The 27,635-nt window shown below is 39.6% G+C and overlaps 2 protein-coding genes across 3 annotated transcripts in view; one reads left to right on the forward strand and one right to left on the reverse strand.

Moving 5' to 3' along the window:
* Positions 1-1,747: 1,747 nt before the first annotated feature.
* On the forward strand, positions 1,748-3,650 carry LOC131156188 (transcription factor MYB61). Its single transcript, XM_058109673.1, has 3 exons — positions 1,748-1,928; positions 2,044-2,173; positions 2,270-3,650. Exons 1-3 carry the CDS (start codon positions 1,796-1,798, stop codon positions 3,438-3,440), a joined length of 1,434 nt encoding a protein of 477 aa, XP_057965656.1. The 5' UTR covers positions 1,748-1,795; the 3' UTR covers positions 3,441-3,650.
* Positions 3,651-5,219: 1,569 nt separating this feature from the next.
* LOC131156189 (probable cellulose synthase A catalytic subunit 8 [UDP-forming]) overlaps positions 5,220-27,635 on the reverse strand; it is a 54,537-nt gene continuing 32,121 nt past the window's right edge. For both annotated transcript variants that reach the window (XM_058109674.1, XM_058109675.1), the window contains 3 exons: positions 7,969-8,373; positions 6,980-7,330; positions 5,220-6,512 (listed from right to left, as the gene is read on the reverse strand). In XM_058109674.1, the coding sequence (XP_057965657.1) occupies positions 5,931-6,512; positions 6,980-7,330; positions 7,969-8,373 (1,338 nt within the window). In that variant the 3' untranslated portion in view covers positions 5,220-5,930. The remainder of the gene's footprint in view (positions 6,513-6,979; positions 7,331-7,968; positions 8,374-27,635) is intronic.

The raw sequence follows: 27,635 nt of genomic DNA on the forward strand, positions 1-27,635 counted from the left end.
TAATGCTACGTGAGCTTGTCCCACATTGGAGAGAGTGGAAAAGGAAAAGTCATTAATAAATGATAAGGTGGAATAATCTCTTAAAATTGGTTAAGAGATAGTGCTAGTATGTACTCTAATGCACCATAGGATAGTGCTTCGCACCGTCCGCACATGCATGGGTTGTAGGACGCTAGTGGTGCATTTAGTTGGCACACAAACACTTAGCACTTGCATGCTTGCATCGTTACAAGATTGTGACCATTGATCATGATCGGATGACTTAAAATTAATCTTATATTTTTTAAAGATCAAGTGGCGCAACCAGGAGACCTTGGAAGTGCGTCCCGGTCGACGTGCCATTGATTGAACATGAATAAATAATTGATTTTCCAGAATGACTCAACCAGGGCGCGACCAGGTCAATGCCTGGTGCGACCAAGTCGAATCTGCTTCGCTAATGGCACAGATTCGAACATATATAACCTTTCAAAAAATGCATAATTCTGTCTATTTAAAGACAAAATTAACTCGAACAATAATAGAAAATTATCAATGATTTATCCCTTTCTCTTTCTCTCAACCTTTCACAAATTATATCTTCTTAAATCCGGGGTTTTATTTTCTGTAGAAATAGAATTTCAGAAATTTGTTTGGATTTTTCTAAAGGTATTTGTGATTAGTTTTTGTTTGTGTATAACGCAAATTGATATCAGATTAAATTCTAAGCTCTATTGTATTGTGGAAACATTTGCAGACTCAATACACACCAATCCGATGGACACAAATAATGTTTTAAGGAAAATAATATTGTAACGTGTCTTGAGGCGTTTTCTGTTTTGCAGCATTTCTCTATTTATTCTTAAGAGTCCTTGGATCGAAGCTGTGGGATTGGTTAGCAGATACATGTGAGGACTTGCATAAAAAATGAGATGAATAATTTTTAAGAGATAACATCACCTTCTTAGTCGTTGCTTCTATCAGTAGTATGTACCAATCAAGGAATCAGTAAGCTCAAACAGTGGAGTTTGTGAGAAACAGGAAGACGGCCAAAATATTTCAAGTGTAATGATGAAACTTTTCAAAGTGATCATGATTTAGAAGAATTACCCACAAAGCTCAAACAGTTGAAGAACCACCATACCTTTTTTTTTTTTTTCCTCTAAAGAGGGAGCTTCCTCTGTCTTCCTTCCTGCTCCTTTTTTCTTTTTTTAAATGTTGTATAACATGATATATGCATACCGTGCACTCTTACTGCTGCCGCTGCTACTACTACTACTACAGCTGTGGCTGCTCTGTCACTCTCGAATTGATTGCTTGAAGCCCAATAGAAAATTCCAGCACCCTATTGCGAAAGACGTTGCTTTGCCCGCGGATTGTCAACTTTATTTGTGTCACCAAAATGTATTACGAAGGCTTTTCATATATTTGCTTTTCTCCTGTGAACATTTTTTAACTTAGTTATAAGCATGTATGCTTCTCGACTTCTGTTCTTTTCCCCCCAAATAAAAATATAAATTTTGATGAGACATCAGCAACTGAGAGTGTTTTAGCTCCATTTTCTCCATTTCCTCACCTTGCAAAGAACTTCTTGCATTAAGAGAGAGAGAGAAGGGGTGGGGGGGGGGGGGGGGGACAAAGAATAAACTTACTGATTGTGACATTTGCTCTCTGTTTCTGAGGGCTCCTTATATTTAATTCCATTCCCTTTTCTCAGCAGCCACTTCATTCCTCTCTCTCTCTTTCACCTATATAAGCTTCAACATAACTTGCTGTTTTGGGAAAAAGGGATTTGCTGGGGGCGTTTTGACTCACAATGGGGAGGCATTCATGCTGCCACAAGCAAAAGCTAAGAAAAGGGCTGTGGTCTCCTGAGGAGGACGAGAAGCTTTTGAGGTATATTACCAAGTTTGGCCACGGATGTTGGAGCTCCGTCCCCAAGCAAGCTGGTACGTTCTACCCAGCCCCTTCATCCATCTTTCCAGCCTCCGAGCATGCATGTTATATACCTCAAGCCCAATTTACTTCTTAGAGCCTTTATTCCTGCATTAATTCTTCATGCAGGTTTGCAGAGATGCGGGAAGAGTTGCAGACTCAGGTGGATAAACTACTTGAGACCTGATCTGAAGCGAGGCACTTTCTCCCCACAGGAAGAGAGCCTCATTATTGACCTCCATGCTCTATTGGGTAACAGGTATATGCTTTCTTCTCTTAATTTCTTCTTCTAAACAAATAAAATGGTACCATTGTTTCTTGGGTTCAATTTGCATGGCTTCCTAATCACCAACAGGTGGTCGCAAATAGCAACACAATTGCCGGGAAGAACTGACAATGAAATTAAGAATCTGTGGAACTCATGCCTAAAGAAGAAGCTGAGACAGAGAGGCATTGATCCCAACACCCACAAGCCACTCTCCGAGGTGGAAAATATTGGAGAAGGCGGCAAGGTCTCAACAGCATCACCCAACGGCAGAGGGAAAAAAGTCTTCAGGGGGTCCAACCTTCTTCCCAAGGCAGTGCATAATTCAAAGCCAGAGGAGGAGATACCATCTTCACAGGTAGAACGAAACCATAACAATAAAGATGAGGAGAAGTTAATGTCGACACTTACAGCTACAGTGCCCAACCAGGTGGACTTGTTGGTTGATAGGTATGTTGATGTAAAATTCCCTTATGGCTACCAAAGCTCCAGCTCTGCTGCCAGCAGCCAGCAGCCTTCATCAAATCATACACCAGGACATTTTCCCCTTCTTCAGCAATTGAATTATTATGCCAATCAAAACCCAACTCTCCCCTGGTTTTCCCTCCTCCAATCAGCAGGAGGCTCCAAAGCACTCGGCGTGAATATTAATTCTTCTGAGATCAATATTATGAGCTCTGGGACTGATACTCCTCTAGCTGCTCTAAAGCCTAATTCCAATAATAATAATATTACTTTACCATCTCATGACATGAATCATCCTCCTTCAATGGGCGGTTCATTTGGTGGTATGAATAATACTAATAATACCACTGGGCCTTGTAACTGGGAAGCTGCTAGTGCTGGTGCTTCCAGCAACAGCAATAGCAGCAGTGGAAGCAGTAATGGCTCTTTCTTTGACCAGAACAGCCTCTTCAGCAATTGGGGCTTGGCAGCAGAAAACTGTAGGAGCACAGCCGACAGAGAGGCCCAAATGGAAACCCATCCAGAAGAAGAAGAAGAAGAAGAAGAAGAAGAAGAAGAAGAAGATAACATGATGATCAAGTGGCCTAATGAGTTCCTCCACAGCCCCTTCTTTATGGCGGCTGCTTTACAAAACCAAACCCCATCACCTTTCTTCAATGAGATTATAAAATCAGATACCCATTTCTTCACCAGTAGTCAGCAGCAACGGCAGCAGCAGCAGCAGCTGCCCCTTCAAACTCCCCATATATGCACCAAGGACATCCAGAGACTTACGGCTGTATTCGGCTATATTTAGCAAAACCATAGGAGGAGAGGCTTAAAACAGTTGCCGTTTCCAGTTATCATTTATCTTACAGGTGTGCGCCACATTTTTTTTACTCCTTGTATATAGGAGGTCTGATATAAACTTGTCTCCCCCTGTGTTTGGAATCTCTGCACTTTGTAAAACAATCCCCTTTTCTGTTGAATGGCTGTGGCAAAACAGCAGAATAAGATTTGTTGGCTCCGGCTTCTCTTTTGGCTTTATTCCCCACATTTCATTTGCATTGCTCTCTTGCAATTCTATCAGTTTTAACATTCGAAAATATTTAATTGCTTTAGATTCATCCATGCCAGTTGACATACATTCTCATTTTCATTTTTTTACCCCTACTGCTATCTCTCTTTATCTTCAAATTAAGGGGAAGTAATTTCATGCACAACCCTCCCATGTACACAATTGATTTGTATGCATGGCAATGCTCTCATAAGAAGCATTTTAAACTAAAGGCGAGAAACTTCCCAAGTCTAGAAGTTGCCCAAGTCTCAATCTAATGTGAAATTAGTGAGATCGCAGGACAGGTAATCTCCTGCACGTATTGTTAATCCAACAGGGCAATTGTAATATTGCATATTTTTTCCCCATGGATAGGTTAGGCAAGAACAGGAGCCTAAACTTCAAGGGGTCCTTTAAAAAACCAAAGTGCGCATTTTAACAAAGCATCTTGGTTGCTTTCTTTCTTTATTTATTTAAGGAGCTTCGAGGCATTTAAATTCACCAAGGCTATGCCCACAGAGAGAAAGAAAAGGAAATACAAAGGCTCTCACAAAATCTTAAAATGTTACCTATATTAGTGCATTTCAGATCATTGATTTGATGCTAAGAATTTGAAAATATAGAGTTATGGTAATTTTAAAGCATCCTCTAGTCCAATTTTGTAATATTCGAGTCCATGGACATGGTGGATGTGATGCAGACAGTAGCAGGAATTTTCTTTTCTTCTCATATCTTTTCTACAAGCATGACTTTTTCTAAAGTTCTATGTTTATTTTGACGAAATGATTGTAGAGAAAATAAATAAGAGTTAAAAGTTGTACACAAATTAGATTAGAAAAGCATTTATGATTAATTATAAGGGTGCTTTGGGGGGCTTTATGGAGTAGTTATGAGTAATTATAAGGGTGTTTTGGGATAATTATGGGTAGTTATAGGAGTGTTTTGAGTCGTTTAAAAACTAGATCAGAGGTACTCATTCTTTACTTTTTCTTTCCCCGGGAGAGACTACAGCAGAGTCTTTTGGGCATGGCATTCCACTCATCTAACCAGGACAAAAAGCACATGAAGCTTGTTGGTTTTGAGTCAAAAGGGCATATTTCTGTGCACTCACGTGCACCCACACAACCCATGTTCCTATGCTATATATACCATTGACCACTGACTTTCTCCCAAGTCACAAAATAGAGGTTACCCTCACAATTACAAAATGTCACCACACAAAAAAGCAAAATCCTTCAAGAAAAAACTGGACAAAGACTATGGCTTTTTAGCAGTAAAGCTATTTACCACTCACCAGACCTGATGATCACTTCCATTAGAACAGACTTGTTGTAGCAAAAATACTGCCTGTGCAACAACTAAAAAACAATACCATTGTCTTTGGGAACATGGAATTTTTGAGTCCTGAACTTGAAATTGCATGGAGTTTGGACTTTGTGCCAAAAATAGAACAAGCATATCAAAATTTCCCAACTAATACCTTAGATCCCTGTAGAGTAAATTTTCAGGGCAGGAATTAAATGTGGTATGATGATTCTATTTTTACTAATCAAAAACCATTACTTCACATTACATTAATCAGGTACAACGGAATTAAACAGTTTGGTTTGGTGTTGTAAAATTATTCAGTAACTTGGTGTTTTGGCTTGGCAAGACAGTGACGATAACTCCTCATATCTGGGACACACCAGTCCATACACAATGCATGTTACACTTAAAGCAAGGAAAATTAGAAAACTAACAAATAGAAACACCTAAAATACCAGGAAAATTGCAGCGAATATGGGCGAATCAAAGTTTCGACTCTCAAAAGATTTCCTTTTTTTTTTTTTTTTTGGGTAAAAGAGGGCGGCACCTCCTTTCTTTACTAGAAAACCTCTCGGCGGAGGAATATTGTGGTATCAAGACTTAACTAATTTATTCAAAACCAATAAACCAAAGACCAACAACCAAACAAATAAATAAGAACTAGACAACTCAAAAGATTTCATATACATCGGCCTTTGATCTGCTCATGAAATTGCAGTTTGGGAATTGCATATTTGTCTCTACTCCAGTGAAGCCAACTTCCATGGCAAATTTGATGATTTGCAGCAATCTCCAGCTTTGCCAAAGTTACAGGTACTAGGGCATCAGATATTGTAGTTGACATGTTGAACCGTTGAATCTCCAAGTTAACAGCTTAATAAAGCATCATATAAGAAGATCAGGACCCTCTCCAGGGAAATGCAACAGTAAGAGAAGAAAAAATCAGCACTGTATGCCACAGTCCTCAATATCAGGTCCTTGGAACCTGGTAGTAAAAGGATCAAGCCAAACCCACAGCAGAGAGAACATGGCAGCAATAAGTACAGACCAGATAATGACCACTGTAGGAATCTGGTGTTTCCTAACCAGTAGTCCCTTCAAGAAAGGGTGTAAGTGAACAACCACAAAAGAAGCAAAAAATAATTTTGCAAATAGGAGACCCAGGGACCCATAACCACGGGTGAAAAGTGAAGAGATTCCAGCAACCATACCCAACAAGTTGACGAGAATCACAGCTGTAGGCAATATAAGAAGTGATGTCCATTTGAATGCATAGAACTCCATAGCATTGTCTTCCCCAGAAATTTCTGTTCTCCAGCTTGAACTAGTACAAAAGCCTACTGCAACCTTGCCCAAACCCTGGAAAACAGCAAATAAATGGGGAGATAATCCAGAAATAACCCAAAACTGTTGATTTCTCCACCACTCTTGAATATTAATACCACTCCACCTCACTTCGAGAGCAACATTTACCAACACCGATAATAAAGTCAGTGCAACCCAAGTGCAAGCTTCATAAGTGATCTGCAAATTGTATGACAACGGAGAATGGTGAGACATAAGTATAAGGGCTTCCCAGATAGGAGATTCTGGGAGAATCATAAAAAGTTAAAAACTCTTAAGGAACTTCTCAGCAAGGAGATTCCTGGAGAATCATAGATGTGTTTTTGAGTGCAGCTCTTTGGGTTTCACAATAAAAAATCTGGAAATTTTAGAAGGGTAAATATCATAAACCTTCCCTGAATTTTTTACCTCATGTACAATGCACTGAAGATTAGGGCTTTCTACATCAGAACCTTGCGTCTGCAGGTCATAACGTCTACCTCTTGGGGAAAGTTTATCATACTTACCCTTAAATTGGAAACCTGCTGGAAGTGTACACACTAACAAGATAAAACTTGATATCAAGAGTAATGATAAATTTTCGGGTAAAAAAGAGGTATTCAAGACATTTGTTTCTATGGTTGGTTCATTGAACTATTGGAACCTACCGGAGTAATGATAAATTTTCCAGTAAGAAGGCAAATGGCTGGTAGAGTGCTGTACATAAGCATGGGAATGGAAGTAAGGGGGTACATTGTAGCATTTATGTAAGCAACTCTCTCTAATAGTTTGAGCTGGCCACCACATCCGTTCCAGATTGGGCAATGCCGACTGAGAAGAATTTCAATAGAGTCAGTGGCCCCCAAAAGCACCTGAGACAGTCGATCTGAAAGATGGCAAATCACAGTTCCTCTAAATGCAGCACAAGCTGGTGTATGATAGACCGATCTCCATCCTCGAGCATGCATCTTGAAACCAGTCAGAATATCCCCCATCTGAGAGCCATATATCCAACCAATCTATACATGTATCACATAAACAACGATTCCACAACTCAGCAAAAATAGCAAAGAGATCAAAGTGCTACTTTGATCCATATTAGCCAGAAAGACTAATGGGTGCAGCAAGCAGCTGACGAAATTGAAACATTTGATGGCCCCATGAAAACTTTGCTTTCAATGCAAGTTGATGTGAAATGACTGGCAAATGATGGGAAAATGTGTGAAGAAGTGCAGGATACACAAATGCAAACTGTTCTTATCACTGCACAAACAAAAAATAAGTGGTGGACATACATGATATTAGGACCTCAACTTTCACAATAAACATGCACAGAGTCCAACACCAGATTAGCATTCATCATGGTCATATTTTGGAAAGCTTATATAACAGACTTTACCAGCACATATAATAAAGCTGTCGGAAAAGACAGATCTAGGATTATAATAAGGAAAAATCACATCTCTGCCCTGCAGTTTTAGACATTAAGAAATTCAATGAATAACCCCTTTTTTCCAGGCATTTTAGGGAATGAGAATTGTTTTCTACAGGTTCTGCATGCATTTCAGAACTAAAAAATAACCATCCACAGATCTCCTTGGAAGCCAAGTCATATTCATTTCCCAAGCTCTCTAACTTCCAAATGACAATCTGTTACCTCTCTCCCCCATGCTGTGTTGTCCTCATAATCACAACTGATTACATGAATTGCCTCTCTTAGGATGTCGTCAGGAGTTGTGCTCCAAGAGAATCTATCATTTTGGTCAAGATTTGATGCAATTAGAGATGGTGATGAGCCATAACGTTTCTCCATGCTCAGAAAGCCAGAAGGAGACTCCTGTTCCTCCATAAGCAAACTTGGGCTGCTTTTATTGGCAACATAAGTAGAAGAATAAAAGGCATTGTTATCACTCAAAATTTTCTTCCCAGGACACCGCCTGCTTCTGTGATGCATCTTTGGTTCAGACATTGGATCATAACCATACAAAGCTTTTCGGTAGAAGAAGCAACCCGTGCCAATATAAAAAGGCCCTTGTATTCCATCAAGGCCCTTCAAGTTGATCTACATACAACAAAAAGAAACGATGACAAGTGGAAACCCTAATATCAAGCAAACAGAACTAGCACAAGGCATGATCATTACTCAGCCACTCCGAAATTATCAATGGTGAATAAAAATGAAGCTGATGATGATGAAAATTGTAATTTTCCCAAGGCATCAAGGAATTTCAGTCCTAAATAGAGAGGTGCAGCAGCAACAATGATTTGCCGGAAAAAGTTAGTCGCCAACAATGGAAGATCATAAATTTGTGCAGTCACATATACAATTGTAAATAATGCGATTTTATATGAAAAGATAACATGCACTTTATCATCACAAATTCCATTTGAAAGACCAAATGCATATTGTTAATGTAAGAAATTAAGCTTTCCATGGATAAATTCTGGGGAGGATCTTCAAGCTCCTTTTGAAGGATAAATTGGGTATACACTATACAGTTGTCTGATTCTGCAGAAAACAAAATTCAGCTTGGTAGTGGTAAAACTAAGGCGAAGAAGGGTCAGAGGGAACTAGAAAATTTGAAGTGTTCAAATTACAACGGGAAGGGCTTAAAGAGAGGTTTTTAAGGTTAACTTTGTTAAGACTAATTTTTTTCTTTTGGCTTTTCGTTTCTCTTGACTTGTTTTGATTTTTTTTTTTTTGAAGATTTTATATCCTCACTTAGGTTTAGTTTCACCTCTATCTCTTAATGTATCTTTTTTTTTTTAATTCCAAAAAAAACCTCTTAATACAAGAAAATATTATTTAGCCCTAGATTATGAAATTTGTCACGTTGAAATTTCTGCCTGCAATTATGAATTAATTGTTAACTATCTCATATTTGCACCCTTACAAGAGGTCAAGCTGGCAGCATGTGCACTAAGGCTTGGCAGGACACATGGCCGGATCCCCCCCAATCCTTGGGATGTTCTAGAGAATCTTGGCTTAGGGGCCTCATATCAAGCTTCTACTTGAGTGTCTTCCATCCTAACCATATGTCGCACTGCACTCATTGGTTGACATGGGATTCTTTTATCAGAACCCTAAAAATACCCAAACCGTTGCTCTCTCTCTCTCCCTCTTTCTGAATTCCCCTAACGTTTAGATTCCCTTTAGCTTACAGAATCCCTCAGCCATCATAATATTTTCACTACCACTATCCATGCTTAAGCTTGTTAGAACATCCATTTCTTCTTGTAAGCAAATTCTCATCCCTTCTTCAAGAAAGCCCTCTACACATGCCAAATGTTGAAGAAATCATCTCTTCTGCTTCGCTCAGATCAAACTAGGGCACTGAAACTACAACTTGCAGCTAAGAACACATGCATCGCCCATACAGTTGAAGCTAGGAAGTACATTAAGTATTACAAACTCACTTCATGTTTTTTCCTCTATTATTTATTTTAATTTTTTGATAGAAAACAGAAATGTATTAAGAAAGAAGAATGTACAAAGAGGATGAGGGTTCCTCCAAAAAAAAAAAAAATAATAAGAAGAATTCAAGAAGAGCCCAAGACTAAGTCAGAAAAGATCCATCAAGCAACTTTGAATGTCAGAAAAAATCATATTGCCAAAACAACCTATGGTAAACCCTCACATGGACATGAAAAACACATTCTATCTCAAATCAATTCCATAGAAGACCCAAAACTTGAAAAATCCCAGGCATTTCACTCTGCCCAGATAACCTAAATAACAGGAAAGATAGAATCACAAAATCCTTAGTTTTATGTCTTCCTAATCCTCTACAATCAACCATCAAGAAAGCCTCCAAAGATCAAGGACTCACCCAACATTCTGCTGACAAACCAAAAGTTTGTCCTTTAAACACCACAAAAACAGGGTTATGCAAAAATAAATGAGCATCAAACTACTATATGGCCTTCAAATTGTAAAGGATGGAGATCCACACAGCCTTACCTTTAAAGGAACTTTAGCTCTCCACAAAGTATTGGCAAGAGGAAGAGATTGAAAAGGCCTGTTTAGATGAGAATAGAACAATTTACAAGATAAAAAACCTGATTATCCGAATACCATAAACTAATATCCTTGTGATCTGAATAACCAAAAAGAATTGAGAAACTTCAGGAAGGAACAAAGTTCCTCAACCTCCTAATCAATAAAATGAGGACAAAACTGGAAATCCCAAGAAACCAGAGCCATCGAAAGAAAGAATAAATAGGAGCATCCATACATAAAGGGAGATGAAAAATGGATGGAAAACAACAGAAAAGCAAAGATCCCAAAGCCAAATATCATTCCAAAACTAAATCCTACACCCATCTCCCACTTTATACCTGCGAGATGAATTTCCGTGGGCTTACATGTGAAACTGTAGCAATTAAATTAGCATACCAATACCACCCATTCTCCTGCAAACTAAATTTACTTTCAATAACCCTATGCCAAAGAGAATCAGTTTCTAAATGGAACTGCCATTACCATTTACCCACTAAAGCAACATTTTTAGAAACCAAATTATCAAGACCCTAACCACCCCCCTCCCTAGACCTGGCAACTAACTCCCATATTACAAGATGATCCCTCTTTTCAGCCACCCCAAAGCAAAGACAATTATGCATAATACATCTGTCACATTTCTAGGGAATAAATTGGGAAATTCTATTTTTTGCAAATAAAATCAGAAATTACTATTTCAGATTCTAGTATTTTCTGTTTCCTGTTTTCTAGCCTAGAGATCTGCTGATTTTGTGGCCTTCTTAATTTGGTGGCCTTCCTCTACTGTTTAACTTGTAATCATGTCTCTTGAAATTTAATAAGAATGGTTATGCTTCTTCTCAAAAAACTTTCATGCTATCAGAGCCTTGTGCTCTTTTTCTATTTTGTTCTTTCTTCTGATGATGTCGTCTAAGTCGGCGATGACTGCTGCCCAAAGAACCCTACCAGCTCTTCCGGTACTTCTGAAACCATTCCGCTCAATCCCACTATTCCTCCCAAGCTTGTATCTGCCGATTACTATTCCTAGAATTCAGCCCTTTATCTCATGGTTACAAAACTCAATGGGCACAACTATCTCAAGTGGGCTCGGTCCGTAAAATTGGCGATCAATGGCAGAGGCAAAATAGGGCATTTGACTGGAGAAATATCAAAACCAGCTGCTGGTGACCCTAATCTAAAAAAATGGCAGTCCGAAAATTCTCTTATTATTGCTTGGCTCATCAATTCCATGGAACTTGCCATCGGAAAACCTCACCCATTTCTTCCCACTGCTAAAGACGTTTGGGAGGCCGTTCGAGATCTTTATTCCGACCTAGAGAATTCTTCTCAAATATTTGAATTGAAAACTCGACTTTAGAGATCCAAGCAGAATGATCGTGATGTTACTACTTATTACAACGAATTGGTAACGTTATGGCAGGAACTTGATCAATGTAATGATGATGTTTGGGAGAATTCGAATGACCACGCTCACCACAAGAAGAGAGAGGAAAACGACAAGGCTTACATATTTTTAGCCGGCCTTAATTGGAGTTTGGACGAGGCACGAGGCCGCATTCTCGGCAGGAAGCCATTGCCCTCTATTCAGGGAAGTTTTTTCTCAAGTTAGACGTGAGGAGTCAAGGAGAAAAATCATACTGCGCAACACCAAACCTGGTTTCAACCTAGAACCTGAGAGATCTGCTCGTGTCAAGAGGTGCTAATTTGGGCGTAAGAAACCGTGGTGCAAGCATTGCAAAAAACCACGGCATATGAAGGAGACGTGTTGGAAGCTTTATGGTAAACCAACAATTTGGAAGCCAAATCCAAATGTGACAGTCGCGTCTACCAAGCCACTGCTGAAGAGACTCAAGAGCCTTCTACCAACTCGGATGTTGTCCCTTTTACCAAGGAGCAATTAGAGCACTTGTACAAATTGTTTCAATCTCCAAAATAGTCCTTAACTCCGTCTTGTTCTTTGGTACATAAGGGTAACTCTCTTGCTACTGCATTTTTAGGTGTTATTCCTAACTCTGTTCATTCTTGGATAATTGATTCTGGTGCAACTGATCATATGACTAGCTGCTCCAAATTGTTCTCATCATATAGTCTGTGTGCTAGCAATAAAAAGGTCAAAATGCATATGGTTCACTCTTGGTAATTGCCGAGATAGGAACTATCAAACTCAATTCGTTGTTAACTCTCCATGATGTGTTCCATGTTCCCAATTCTTCTTGCAATTTGTTGTCCATCAGTAAAATTACCTTTGATCATCAATGTCAAGCTAATTTCTACTCTTATTATTGTGAGTTTCGGGAATTGACCACGGGGAGGATGATTGGCAGTGCTAAGGAAAAAGATGGACTCTTTTATTTTGACAATGGACCTAGCTCGAGTAGACAATGTCAAAGTACTTGCTTAAATTCTATTCCTGTTTTCAAAGATAATGATATCATGTTATGTCATTATAGGTTAGGCCATCCAAGTTTTAATTAAAATACTTGTTTCCCAATTTATTTTGGAATAAAAGTCTATCTTCTTTTCAATGTGAAGTTTGTCAATTTGCTAAACATCATCGGGCATCCTTTTCCACCCAACCCTACAAACAAACTACACCATGATTCATAATGATATCTAGGGCCCATGTAGAACATCTACATATTCTGGAAAAAAATGGTTTGTGACCTTTATTGATGATCACACGAGATTAAGTTGGGTTTATTTGATGAAGGAAAAATCTAAAGTGGAAACAATTTTCAAAAAATTTTACACCATGGTACAAAACCAATTTCAAAAAAATATTCAAATATTGCGGAGTGATAATGGTTGAGAATATTTCATAAAAAAATTGGGCCAATTTTTTCTTGAAAAAGGAATTGTTCATCAAAGCTCTTGTTTCGACACTCCGCAACAAAATGGTTTGGCTAAAAGAAAAAACAAACACTTATTGGAAGTAGCTCAGGCATTGCTTTTTACCAATTGGGTACCAAATATCTTTGAGGCGAAGCCATTCTTAGTGCTACATATCTCATAAATAGAATGCCTAATAAGGTTTTAAGCTTTGAAACAACTTTTTGTGTTTTTCATAAGTTTTTTCCAACAAATCGGCTTTCTTCTTCTTTACCACTAAAGATATTTGATTGTACTGCTTTTGTTCATATTCATAGTCATAATCGAGGAAAACTTGAACCCTGAGCCACAAAATGTGTGTTTGTTGGTTATGCTCCCACTCAGAAGGGGTATAAATGTTTTGAACCCATTTCCAAAAAAATGTTTGTTACCATGGATGTTACATTCTTTGAATTACATCCCTATTTTACGCCTCATCTTGAAGAGGGGGGGGGGGGGGGGAACCAAAACGAAGATTTGGCTATGTTTCATGATTTTTTCCAAACTAAAGACTAGCAAAATGATCCTTCTCCAACTTTGATTATTCAACCTGAAAACCCAAGCTTTATTATACCAGGAGAAAGTGAGTCGAGTTTTTTAGATGCTAAAAAGGCAGGTCTTCCTGCAGTGCCATCTCATGATGTTCATAATTATATAATGACTAACAAAGGAGAAACAGAAAAAAACACCACAGCGTGGGTACCATTTGACATTGTCTACTTGCGACAGAGGACAACTCGAAAGAAAGGGTCTTCCAATCCTTTACACAGTCCAGAATCCGTAAACCCTCCAGGTAATGTCCTCACCAAGCCTTTACCTCATGTTTAGTCCATTTCATCTTCGAGCTCTGAGTCCTCTAGTTCTGAACTCGAGTCTGGTTCCAATCTTGAGTTCGATCATTCTGAACTTCCCATTGCTGTCCGGAAGAGTGTGAGGTCTTGCACCCAACATCCATTGTCCAATTATGTGTCATATGAAAATATCTCACCTGCTTTTCATGCTTTTCCCTCACAATTGTCTTGTATGGAGATTCCTAATACTATGCAAGATGTTCTGAAAGCTACTGAGCGGAAGGAGGCTGTCTTCAAGGAGACGAAAGCTCTTGAAAAAAATGGTACGTGGGAGTTCGTTGATCTACCAAAAGGAAAGACAACTGTAGGGTGCAAATGGGTATTTACAGTCAAGTATAAATCTGATGGTTCTCTTGAATGGTATAAAGCTCGATCGGTCGCCAAGGGATTCGCTCAGACCTATGGCATTGATTACTTGGAGACTTTCCCCCAGTCACAAAACTAAACTTTGGTAAGAGTTCTTTTGTCACTTGTAGCTAATCGTGACTGGCCTCTACAACAGTTGGACGTAAAAAATGCATTTCTTAATGGAGACCTGGAGGAAGAAGTGTTCATGGATGCACCTCCAGGATTTGGTGAAAAGTTTGGCACAAAGGTGTGTAAACTGAAGAAGTCCTTATATGGGTTAAAACAGTCACCAAGAGCCTGGTTTGAGAAATTCACTCAGTTCGTTAAAAGTCAAGGGTATACTTAAGGGCAAGGTGATCATTTGATGGTTATAAGACATTCACAGGATGGGAAGATAGCGATACTGATTGTGTATGTAGACGATATAATTCCCACTAGAGATGACGTACTTGAGATGAACTGATTGAAGACTTCCCTCTCATCAACATTTGAGATCAAGGACTTAGGATCTTTGAGGTATTTCCTTGGAATGGAGGTTGCTTGGTCGAAGAAAGGGATTGTTGTTTCCCAACGGAAGTATGTCCTTGACCTCTTTAAGGAGACTAGGATGAGCGATTGTAGGTCAGCAGACACTCCAATAGATCCCAATCAAAAACTTGGAGATGACAAGGAAGGTGATCCAGTGAATACAACTTGGTATCAAAAGTTGGTGGGAAAGTTAATTTACTTATCACATACACGGCCCAATATTGTGTTTGCTCTAAGTTTGGTAAGCCAGTTTATGCATTCACCCTACGAGAAACATCTTGAAGCAGTTTATCGAATTCTAAGATACTTGAAAAGTACACTAGGCAAGGGTTTACTCTTCTAGAAGACCACACAACAGAACATAGAGACATACACTGATGCAAATTGGGCAAGCTCAGTTATTGACAGGAGATCCACGTCAGGATATTGTACTTATGTCCGGGGAAATAAGGTCACATGGCGAAGTAAGAAGCAAAATGTGGTTGCAAGGAGCAGTGCTGAGGTAGAATATAAGGCTATGGCTAATGGAGTTTGTGAGATGATATGGCTGAAGAGAATTCTTGAAGAGCTGTGGATGCTGGTGAACATGTCAATGAAGTTGTATTGTGACAACAAAGCTGCCATAAGTATTGCTAGCATGTAGAGATTGATAGACACTTCATAAAAGAGAAGATTGATAGTGGAGTTGTTTGCATGCCTTTTGTTCCTACTACTCAACAAATAGCCGATATCTTCACCAAAGAAAATTTCAGACCTAGTTTTGAGCTCTTTGTAAGCAAGTTGGGCATGATAGATATCTACGCTCCAACTTGAGGGAGGGGGGTGTTGGATTTCTAGGGAATAAATTAGGAAATTCTATTTTTTGCAAATAAAATCTGAAATTATAGTATTTTCAGATTCTAGTATTTTCTGTTTCCTGTTTTCTAGCCTAGAGATCTATTGATTTGATTTGCTGATTTTGTGGCCTTCCACTACTTTTTATCTTGTAATCGTGTCTCTTGAAATTTAATAAGAATGGTTATTCTTCTTCTCAAAAAACCTTCAACATCCTCCGAAGCTCATGAGCCATCCTCACAGGAATCTTTAATAAGGAAAGAAAATACCAAAGGGATCAAAGAGAGACATACTAGAATTAAAGTAATGCACCTCCCCCAAAACAACCCCCCTAGGTCAATCTTGACATATAGACACCTTTATCAAATCCCAAAACCTCGCAAACTGAGGATTCTGCCTAAAGGAACTTTTGAATAAACTAAATGAGATAAAAGCCACTGCAAATCCCACACCCTACAAGCGCAACCAATCTAGAAATCCCCTCAGAACTCAAACTAATAGTAGCTACACCACATTCACCTAAATTAGCCTTAAACCTTGAAGAACTCAAAGACCTAGAAAATAGAAAGATTATTGCAAAAAGGGCTCCTATCATCTGATAAGAAAAGAATTGCATCATTAGCTAACTTGTACGAGACACAATAACTCCATCCTTATTCCCAAACAACAAGAATGCTCAAGAAAAGACCCCTACGACATGATCATCCTATCAGCACAACAACAATAAATAAAAAGGAAGGAGATAAAAGGCTCCCTTGCCCCACATCCCTAGAAGCTGAAAACCAACTCTTAGGTTGATCATTGATAACCACAAAAAGGTAAGCAGAAGAAACTAATAAGACTGTCTGTAATCCAAATCCTTCATCTATCAGCAAAACCCTTCTTATCTAAGAAACTTCCAAGAACTGCCAACAAACCCCATCATAGGCTTTTATAAAATACAACTTAAAAAATTAAACCCTGTTCGATACACATCCTACTATCCTCCACAACCACATTAGCTACAAAGACAGCATCCGATATAGCTACCTCCCACAAAGGCCACTAAGAACTAGGAGGTACCCCCTGTCACCTCCTTAGTCCTATTAGCAAGAACCTTAACGATAATCTTATAGACAATTGTAGTCAAGCTGATGGGTCTAAAGTCATTAACTCAAAGAGAACAATACTATGGTATGACGGCCAGTAGCGTGAACGACGGCCATGGTTGGTGAATGACGGCTAGCAACGTGAACGACGACCACAGTTGGGGAATGACGGCCACCTACCATGGTAGGTGAGCCACCGCCAACTACCATGGTGGGTGAGCCACCACCACCTACCATGAGATCTTGCCACAAGCCAGAGGCTATAAATTGAGACCCGCCACCGAAGCTAAACTACACATCTCAACTGTAAGTTGTGTCCTCTTCTGTTTTTCCATTTTTTGTTCTCTGTGTACATGTTAAATAGGGACCCGAGTATGTAAAGAATACACAATTAAAAATATATGAGCTATTTTCCAATTTCCAAGCCTCAGGTCAGTCCGCTAATACTATGTCATCTGGCTCTTTAGCCCACAAAGGTACTTTTTTGACAGCCCTTAGTACCACTCCTCATTTTACCCCTTGGATTATTGACTCTGGTGCATTTGACCATATGACTGATGCTCATCATTTATTTCCAACATACTCACCTTGTGCCGGTAATTTAAAAGTCAAAATTGTAGATGGGACTCTATCCCCTATTGCTGGCAAAGGGAGTATTTGTATTTTTGAATCTATTACTCTTGAATTTGTCCTCCATGTTCCTAATTTATCATGCAATTTGCTGTCTATTAGTCAGTTAACCAAACAGTCTAATTGCTCAGCTAAATTCCTACCCTCCCATTGTGTCTTTCAGGACCTATCATTGAGGAAGACGATTGGCAATGCTAAGGAATGTGATGGGCTCTACTACTTCGACAAAGATAATGTGAATGGATCGTGTCCTCCTATTGTTGTAATTTTGCATCTTGTCCTAGGGAAAGTGAACTTTTGTTATGGCACAAAAGGATGCGACATCCTAGTTTTAAGTATTTGTAGCACTTATTTCCTTCAATATGTTCAAATAAAATTGCCTTGGATTTTCAGTGTGAAGTGTGTGAACTTGCCAAACACCATCGTACTACTTTTCCTAGATCTCAGTATAAACCATCCATGCCATTTAGTCTGATTCACAGTGATCTATGGGGACCTTCTCGTACTCCTAATAGGACCCATACAAAATGGTTTATTACTTTTATTGATGATCACACTCGTTTGTGTTGGGTATATTTATTGATTGATAAAATTGAGGTTCGATCAGTCTTCATGAATTTTCACTCTATGATACAAACCCAGTTACACACAAAAATTCAAATCCTTCGTACTAACAATGGTACTGAGTATTTCAATCACTCCTTGGGCACGTATCTTCAAGAGAATGGTATTATCCATCAAAGCTCTTGCGTTGACACCCCTCAACAAAATGGGGTTGCTGAACGGAAAAATCGACATATCCTTGAATTTGTTCGTGCCCTGTTGTTCACCTCTCACATGCCAACAAAATTTTGGGGTGACCCAATTTTGACAGCCACATACCTCATTAACCAAATGCCTAGTAGAGTCCTATCCCTTGCAACTCCGCTCCAAAAACTCCAAAAGATTTTTCCCAATTCTAGGCTCAGCTCATATCTTCTGCTTCATGTCTTTGGGTCCACTGTATTTGTCCACATTCACGCGCCCAAGCGAAACAAATTGGATCCCAGAGCACTTAAAATGTATCTTTCTTGGTTACTCTCCCACACAGAAGGGTTACAAATGCTATGATCCGATCTCCCAGAAACTCTATGTTAGCTTGGATGTCACCTTCTTCAAACACACCCCCATACTACTCGCTTCAAGGGGAATCCTTGAGTAAAGCTCGACCCTCAAACTCAGACTACTTCGATATTGCTGTTTTCAAGACCACTCCATACCCTATATCCGCTCCTTCACCTAGTACAGAAGGAAACTTGAGCTCAGGGGGAGATGCGGAAATACAAACAAATAAGGAAAAACTTGTCTACTCAAGGAGGCCAAAATCGAAGTCCAACGAGACACTCACTTCCAAAGCACCAAAAGAGTCAAAACTGGTGATAGTTCCAACTCCTCATGAGTCCGACTCCAATCCCGACTAGGTAAAACATGACTTACCCATTGCTCTTAGAATACAATGTCGTTCATGTACTCTCCACCCTATCTTAAAATTTGTATCTTACAATGCTCTTTCTGCCAAGTGTCATGCTTTTACTTCTAACCTTTATAGAATCCAGATTCCTAAAAACATTCAAGAAGCCTTGGAGATTTCAAAGTGGAGAGAGGCAGTGATGGAAGAGATAAGGGCACTAGAAGAGAATGGAACTTGGGAGGTGATGACTTTGCCAATGGAGAAGAAACCAGTGGGTTGTAAGTGGGTGTTCACAGTAAAGTACAAGGCAGATGGCACAATAGAATGATACAAAGCCCGCCATGTGGCAAAGGGGTTCACTTAGACATACGGTATTGACTACACCGAGACGTTTGCATCAGTAGCAAAGTTGAACACTATACGAGTTCTCTTGTCCCTAGCAGCAAACCTGGACTGGCCACTCCATCAGTTTGACATCAAGAATGCTTTTTCGAATGGTGAGCTAGAAGAAGAAGTGTTCATGACGCTACCACCAGGATTTTGCAAGGAGGGAGAAGAAACCAGAGAGTGTAAATTGAAGAAATCCCTGTATGGACTCAAGCAATAACCGAGGGCGTGGTTTGATAGATTTGCAAAGGTGATAAAGAATCAAGGATACCGACAGGGGCAGTCAGATCACACTATGTTCTTCAAACAATCCAATCAGGGAAGAAAGGTCATCCTGATTGTTTACGTCGATGACATTATTCTCACTAGACATGACACAGGAGAGCTGGAGAGATTGAAGAAGATCTTAGCCACAGAGTTTGAGGTAAAAGATCTGGGTCAAATGCGATATTTCCTGGGAATGGAGGTTGCCAGATCAAGGAAGGGAATTAGTGTCTCCCAGAGAAAGTATGTAATTGACCTTTTGACCGAGACTAGCATGCTTGGTTGTAAACCAAGCGATACTCCTTATCAAGGCAGGAAAAAAAACGGAAGGCGTAGCAAAGCCTGTGGATAGAGAGAGATATCAGAGACTAGTAGGTAGATTGATCTACCTCTCTCACACTAGACATGACATTGCTTGCGCTATAAGTGTAGTCAGTCAACACATGCACTCACCAAAGGATCACCTAGAAGTAGTATATAAGATTCTTAGATATCTGAAAGGCTCTCCAAAGCGAGGACTATACTTCAATAAAGGTGGCAAGTAAGAAGGTAGAGATCTACACAGATGCAGATTGGGCAAGATTAGCAGAAGACAAAGGTCTACTACTGGCTATTGTACCTATATTTGGGGAAATCTAGTAACATGGAGGAGTAAGGAGTAAGAAGCAGAGTGTGGTAGCCAAAAGTAGTGCTGAGGCTGAATTCAGAGCTGTTGCACAAAGGATGTGAGAAGGGCTATGGTTACAAAAACTTTTGGAAGAACTACACATCACAGTAGAGCTCCCCATCGCGACAACAAAGCCGCCATTAGTATTTCTCATAATCCTATTCAACACGACAGGACTAAACATATAGAAGTGGACAGGAATTTTATAAAGGAGAAAATTGAGAAGGGGACAATTTGCATGACCTATATCCCTACAAAAGAACAATTAGCAGATATTTTCACCAAGGGATTACAAAGATCTAGCTTTGAAGAGTTTATTTGCAAGTTGGACATGATCAATATCTATGATCCAACTTGAGGGGGAGTGTGGAATGACGGCCAGTAGTGTGAACGACGGCCACGGTTGGTGAATGACGGCCAGCAGTGTGAACCACGGCCACGACTGGTGAACCACGGCCACAGTTGGTGAATAACGGCCACCTACCATGGTGCGTGAGCCATCACCACCTACCATGAGATCTTGCCACAAGCCAGAGGCTATAAATTGAGACCCCCCACCAAAGCTAAACTACACATCTCAACTGCAAGTTGTGTCCTCTTCTGTTTTCCATGTTTTATTCTCTGTGTACATGTTAAATAGGGACCCAAGTATGTAAAGAATACACAATTGAATATACCATTGATTCATTCTCATTCTCTACAAATACCTTAGGTGATCAAAGTCGAACTCATACTCTTGGGGACCACCCCATTAGCATGAAATAACACATTTGCCCCAACCACATCCTAAGAATTTTGAAAAAAAAAAAAAAAAAAAAAAGCTAAGTAAACCCATTCAAACTTGGAGTTTTCTCCCCATCTCCCTTTCCATGGAAAACAAAGCCTGCTTAATCTCCGCCTACTCAAAAGGTCTCTCTAACCAACCAAAAAAATCATCAAAAATAAGACACAAATCCAACTCCTCAATAATAGGCCGTGATGCAAGGGCAACATCAAGGTTCAGCAGCCATGGAGAAATTAGAAGAGAGCAAGGAAGGGGAAGGGAGGAGACACTAGGGGAAAACTCACATTCAATTCCAATTCAAATTCATCAATAACTACCTACATCCTGGCTTTCACACACTAGTTATAAGAAAGCCTTTAAACACATGAAATTACACAAATACCCTTAAAACTACATTGCATTACTAGCATACCCCTAGTACACAATTACTACAAACAAGCCCCCAACATAAATAATCCTAGTACAAGCAAACTACACCCACATACTTAAACAACTGTCTTTGAAATAGCAGCTGGATCCTAACCACATCACCCACTATGGTTTCCTCTTAGCACTGGTAGTTTCACTTAGATTGTGTCTCAAAATAGACATGCCGCTTGATGTATTAATAGATTTCTATTCACCAATGCATGTGAAGACATTTTTCCATATGTACTGGAGGAATCCCTAGCAAGGATCAGACCGTTGTCCTGTGCTCTTAGATTACAACCCAATGCAATAAGACCTTACCCATTTTAGGTTTAAGAGCATGCCGATAACACACCCCTCATTTAGGGATAGTGTAAAGGATTGGTGGGGGAGTGTCAAATTCAAGGAGGAGAGGATCTTAAACTGATGAAAAAAAATGGAATAAAGTGTTTGAAAATGTTGAAGAGTGTTGAAACTGTAAGAATACTATTTCGTATATTAATTTTTAAAAACTGTACAATATGCCCTACTATATAACATGTAACTAGCAGCTAAGTTAAGGAAATAGAATCCTAGAATAAAGGAATATACAAGAATCACTGAAACCCCTATTGACCAGCACCCCTTCTGTACATGCCTAAAATAAGATAGTCAAGAATCATTCCTTAATTATAGAGATCAAGTATGACTCCCAAACTGTAGGGATTTCAACACTCCCCTTCAAGTTGGATCATAGATGTTGATCATATCCAACTTGCCAATGAAATCCTCTAAGAGTTGTCGAGGTAGTCACTTGGTGAATGTGTATGCAATCTGCTCCTTAGTAGGGACATATGTCGTGCAAATAGTTCCTTCTTCCACCTTTTCTTTAATGAAGTGTCTATCAACTTCCACATGTTTGGTTCTATCATGCTGGACAAGGTTAAGAGAGATACTGATAGTTGCCTTATTATCACAGTACAACTTGATAGGTAACTCTAACTCAGCATGTAGTTCTTCCAATAGCCTCCGCAGCCATAATCCTTCACATATTCCTAGAGCAACAACTCTAAATTCTGCCTTTGCACTGCTCCTTGCTACAACATTTTGTTTCTTGCTTCTCCAAGTGACCATATTTCCCCATACAAAGGTGCAATATCCAGTCGTAGATCTTCTATCCTCTGTAGAGCCAGCCCAATCAGCATCAGTGAATATTGCCACTTCCTTTTGTTCACTTCACTTGAACAAAAAGCCTTTCCCTGGAGATCCCTTTAGATATCTTAGGATCCTGAAGGCTACTTCATGGTGTGCTTCTTTTGGAGATTGCATATGTTGAATTGCTACACTTCTTGCGAAAGCTATGTCCGGTCTGGTATGTGATAAGTAGATTAGTTTGCTAACTAATCTTTGATATTTCTCCCTATCTACTGGTTTCCCAACATCTTCTGTTCTTTTTCCAACTTCAATAGGTGTGTTGCTTGGTTTGCAACCTAGCATGCTTGTTTCGGTCAGGAGATCAAGGGTGTATTTTCCTTGTGAAACACTAATTCCCTTCTTTGATCTAGCTACCTTTGTCCCTAGAAAGTATCGCATTTGCACCAAATCCTTCACTTCGAATTCTGTGGCTAGAACTTTCTTCAATCTTCCCATTTCCTCAATGTCATCTCTGGTGAGGATAATGTCGTCTACATACACAATCAGAATAGTCTTCTTCCTATTTTTTTGTTTGAAAAACATAGTATGGTCGAACTGTCCTTGACAGTATCCCTCTCCTTTTATCACCTTTGTAAATCTATCAAACCATGCCCTAGGAGATTGTTTGAGTCCATATAAGGACTTTCTCAGTTTACAAACTTTGTTTTCCTCGCCCCTTTTACTAAATCCAAGGGGTAAAGTCATGTACACTTCTTCTTCCAACTCACCATAATGCATTTTTTATGTCGACTTGTTGAAGTGGCCAATTAGATTGGTTGCCAAGGATAGGAGAACTCGGATAGTGTTCAACTTTGCCATGAGTGCAAAGGTTTCTGTGTAATCGATGCCATAGGTCTGAGTAAATCCATTTGCAACCAAGCGGGCCTTGTATCTTTGAACTGTCTCATCTGCTCGGTATTTTATAGTGAATACCCATTTGCAGCCTACTGGTCTCTTTCCTCGTGGCAAATTCATAACCTCCCATGTTCCATTCTTTTCCAATGCCCTTATCTCCTCCATTATAGCCTCACTCCATTCTGAAATTTCAAGTGCCTCCTCAATGTTCTTTGGAATTTTGACCCTGTCAAGGTTAGAAGTAAAGGCACGGTATCCCATGGACAAGGTATTATAGGACACAAATTTTTCAATTGGATGAAGGGTACATGAACGAGGATGTTTTCTGAGAGCAATGGGTAGATCAATATCATCAGATTTATTAGGAGTAGGTTCTATTACCTGTTCTGAGTTGTTGGGAGGTTCTTGGTTGGGCTCTTGGTTGCTCGAGCTGCCACCAGTTCTGAATCTCTTGGTGCTTCGGGTATGAGTTTTTCATTACCACTTGGCTTCGGCCTTCGTGAGTAGACTAGTGTCTCCTTATTATTTTGTTGTTCTATCTCTCCCCCTGAGTTTAAGTTTCCTTCTGTGACTGGAAATGAAGTGGAGGAGGATGGTAGCTTGGTGAGAGGAAAGTCAAGGAAAAACATGTCACCATTGCAATTATTCCGAGTCTGAGATTCGCTCACATTCTCCCCCTGAATAGAAGACTCGGGATAGAATGGAGTGGTCTCGAAAAGGTGACATCAAGGCTGATAAGAGACGACAAGAAATAGGGTCATGGCACTTGCAACCTTTTTGGGATGGAGAATACCCAAGGAAGACACACTTGGTGGCACGAGGATCCAGCTTGGTGTGCTGGTGAGGATGGACATGCACAAAGGCAGCGCAGCCAAATAAACGAAGAGGGAGATTGGAGTCCAGCTGAGAGGTAGGGAAAAATTCAAGAAGAGTGTCTCAAGGGGTGTAGCATAGGACAGAACACGATTGGGCATTCTATTGATAAGGTAAGTAGCAGTTAGAACAGCATCACCCCAAAACATTTTAGGCATGTGGGTAGTAAGCATTAAGGCTCGTGCTACCTCAAGAATGTTTCTATATTTGCGTTCGGCAACCCCATTTTGTTGAGGGGTGTCAACGCATGAGCTTTGATGAATTATCCCTTTTTCTTGAAGGAAGAGACCCAAGGAGTGGTTGAAATATTCCGTGCCATTGTCAGTACGCAAGATTTGAATCTTGGTGTGAAATCGTGTTTGGACCATGGCATAAAAGTTAATAAACGCCGAACGTACTTCAGACTTATCTTTTAACAAGTAGACCCAACAAGTATGAGTGTGATCATCAATGAATGTTACAAACCATTTTGTGTGAGTGCAATTAGAAATCCAGGAAGGTCCCCATACATCACTATGAATGATTGTGAAAGGTTTTGTGGGTTTGTATATGGATTTTGGGAATGAAGTTCTTCGGTGTTTTGCGAGTTCGCACACTTCACATTGAACATCAAGAGACATTTTATTCGAACATAGCAAAGGAAATAAATGACACATTTACTGAAAATTGGGGTGACCCAACTGAGAATGCCATAACATTAGGTCACTATTCTTAGGCGTAGAGATAGAATTACAAATAACACTTTGACACTGATCACTCATTTTGGCTTCCTTGAAGTAGTAGATTCCCTCATACTCCTTAGCACTGCCAATCATCGTCCCCGATGACAGGTCTTGAAAAACAAAATGGGATGAAATAAATTTAGCAGAGCAATTGGAGTGTTTAGTGAGTTGGCTGACAGACAAAATATTACAAGATAATTTTGGAACATGAAGAACAGACTCTAAAGTAATCGAGTCAAAAATACGAATACTCCCTTTTTTGAAAACAGGAGCAAGAGATCCATCAGCAATTTTGACTCTTAGATTACCAGCACATGGGGTATATGATAAGAAAAGGTGATAAGGGTCCGTCATATGGTCAGAGGCTCCAGAATCTATAATCCAGGGTGTATAATTATGAAAGGTGTATAGGGTTTGTGAGAAATTACCTTTGTGTGCCAAATTACTAGATGGAGTTTTTATGGTGACTGACCCGTGTTTGGAGAGCAGATAGCATCTCCATGATTTTCTGTAGTTGGTCATGGCTGGAGGTGTTGCTGCTGCCACTATCAGAATGGTTGCTCACCACTTGTTTCCTCTTGGATTGAGTCTCAGAACAAGCTTGATAGCATCTAGTTTTGGTGCTCTACCGTGGTTTCCAATCAGCTGGCTTGCCATGAATCTCCCAACAAGCTTTCGACAATGTTCACACTAGAGGCGGCCCTTTGGTTGCTTGGAATTTGGCCCACTATAGGTCCCACGAAATACAAATGCTGAGCCCTCTAGTACCGTGGTTGTAGCTTCCTTCAACATGACTCTGCAACTTGCCTCTTCGCGCCTCACTTCAGCAAACACTTCTCGAGTGGATGGTAGAGGTTTGCGGCTGAGAATCCTTCCTCGTACATCATTTAAATCTCGATTAAGGCCTGCAAGGAACTCAAAAACTCACTCCTTTTCCAATCTCTTCTTCAACAGCGCACTATCCTCAACACAGCACCAACATCTCCATGTAATAGTCTGTCACCTCCCTCTTGCCTTGTTTCATTTGCCATAGGCGTGTCTTAAGTTCAAAGACTTGGGAAACATTCTCCTCGTCAGAGTAGGTTTCTCGGACTGCATCCCACACCTCTTTTGCTGTGGGCAGGAACATGTATGTTTTCCCTATAGTTGGCTTCATGGAGTTGATAAGTGATTACGCGCTTAAATTGCGTAATTAGGTGCTTTAATTCATGCATTGCGAATAATATTTGTATTTAAATGCCTAATTACTCTCAATATTTTAAAATTATGTTCTATTTATAATATTTGAGTTTTATTAAGTAATTTATGAAATTTTGGTATTTTTTCTTGTAGGGCAACTATCGGAAGCCAAAAACCAACGACAATTCTTCATAATCTTGGCGTAACTCTCTCATCCAACCTCCGATTCAGATGATTCAGGATGCCATAGAAAGATAAGAAAATGTTCTACAATTTTCATGTTTTGCATTTTACGAAATAATGGATGCATCAAGATTGAAATCAGACGTGAAGTTAGCATATGCCGTTTTATGGATTATTTCAACAATTCTTTGTAATATTGGTGTAACTTTCTCATACGAGCTCCGATCGAGATGATTCAAAATTCTGGGAAAAGCTGAAAAAGAGCTCTACATCTTTTGTGTTTTAAGCTTTGAGAGTTACGATCTGTAAGAGGGTCGAAAGTGGACTTGAAAGAGGAGGGCAGTTCATGTACCTTTGTAAAAAAAAAAGAAAATAAAAATTAAAAAAAAAATGAGATGTGACCCAGCCATGCAGCCGGGTCATCTCATAAGGGCAGTGTGCGCTGGGTACATAGAATGGAAAGACAAAAGAATGGAAAGAAAAAAAAAAGAAAGGAAAGAAAAGCAAAAGGAAAGGATTGAAAAAGGAAAAGTCAGAGGAGGGTTTCCTTGGGGGAGTGCCATGTCCAAGAAGAGAGGAGGAGGGAGCAGCGTGCGCTGGGGGCTGAAGGGAGAGAAGGGAGAGGCCGCACCATAGGAAAAAAAAAAAAAAAGATTTTTCTTGGGAGACACACAAGGGAGTCCAAACCACAGAAAATTTCGTTGAAAAATTATTTTTTTGGGAGCTTTCTTGTGGTTTTCTTTTGGGGGTGCTACAAAGATACACATATAACCAGCAAAGGAGAGTTGGAAGCACGAAAAAAATACTATCTTTTCAGAATCGGAAGGCGGTGAAAAACGGCAGTGTTCGGGGTGTTCGTAACGCGTGACGGCGGTGCGGCGAGTGTTGATCTTTTCCGTACGCTCCAAATTGAAGAAAATATGGTGAAATCTGTTATGTTGGATTTAATTTTCGGAATGAACTAAATTTTTGAATTCTAGGAGAACGATGTAGCCAGTTTCGAACTATACTTGCTCTTTGATGCTAATCTGAAGTAGTTTTCATTAATGTTTGTTTGAGTTATTCTGTGCCTAATGCTTTTAATTAACTGGTCATTAATTAAATGATTTTAGTCTCGTGATTTGCTACCGAAAGGGGGGATTATAGGATAGATCTTGGATAATTCAGCGTAGGCAAATATAGAGATCGAAAGACTTGTATGAACCTACGTAGCATTAAAAATCGAGGGTCTT

This window comes from Malania oleifera, chromosome 5 (assembly GCF_029873635.1).
Source record: "Malania oleifera isolate guangnan ecotype guangnan chromosome 5, ASM2987363v1, whole genome shotgun sequence".
Taxonomy (NCBI): domain Eukaryota; kingdom Viridiplantae; phylum Streptophyta; class Magnoliopsida; order Santalales; family Ximeniaceae; genus Malania; species Malania oleifera.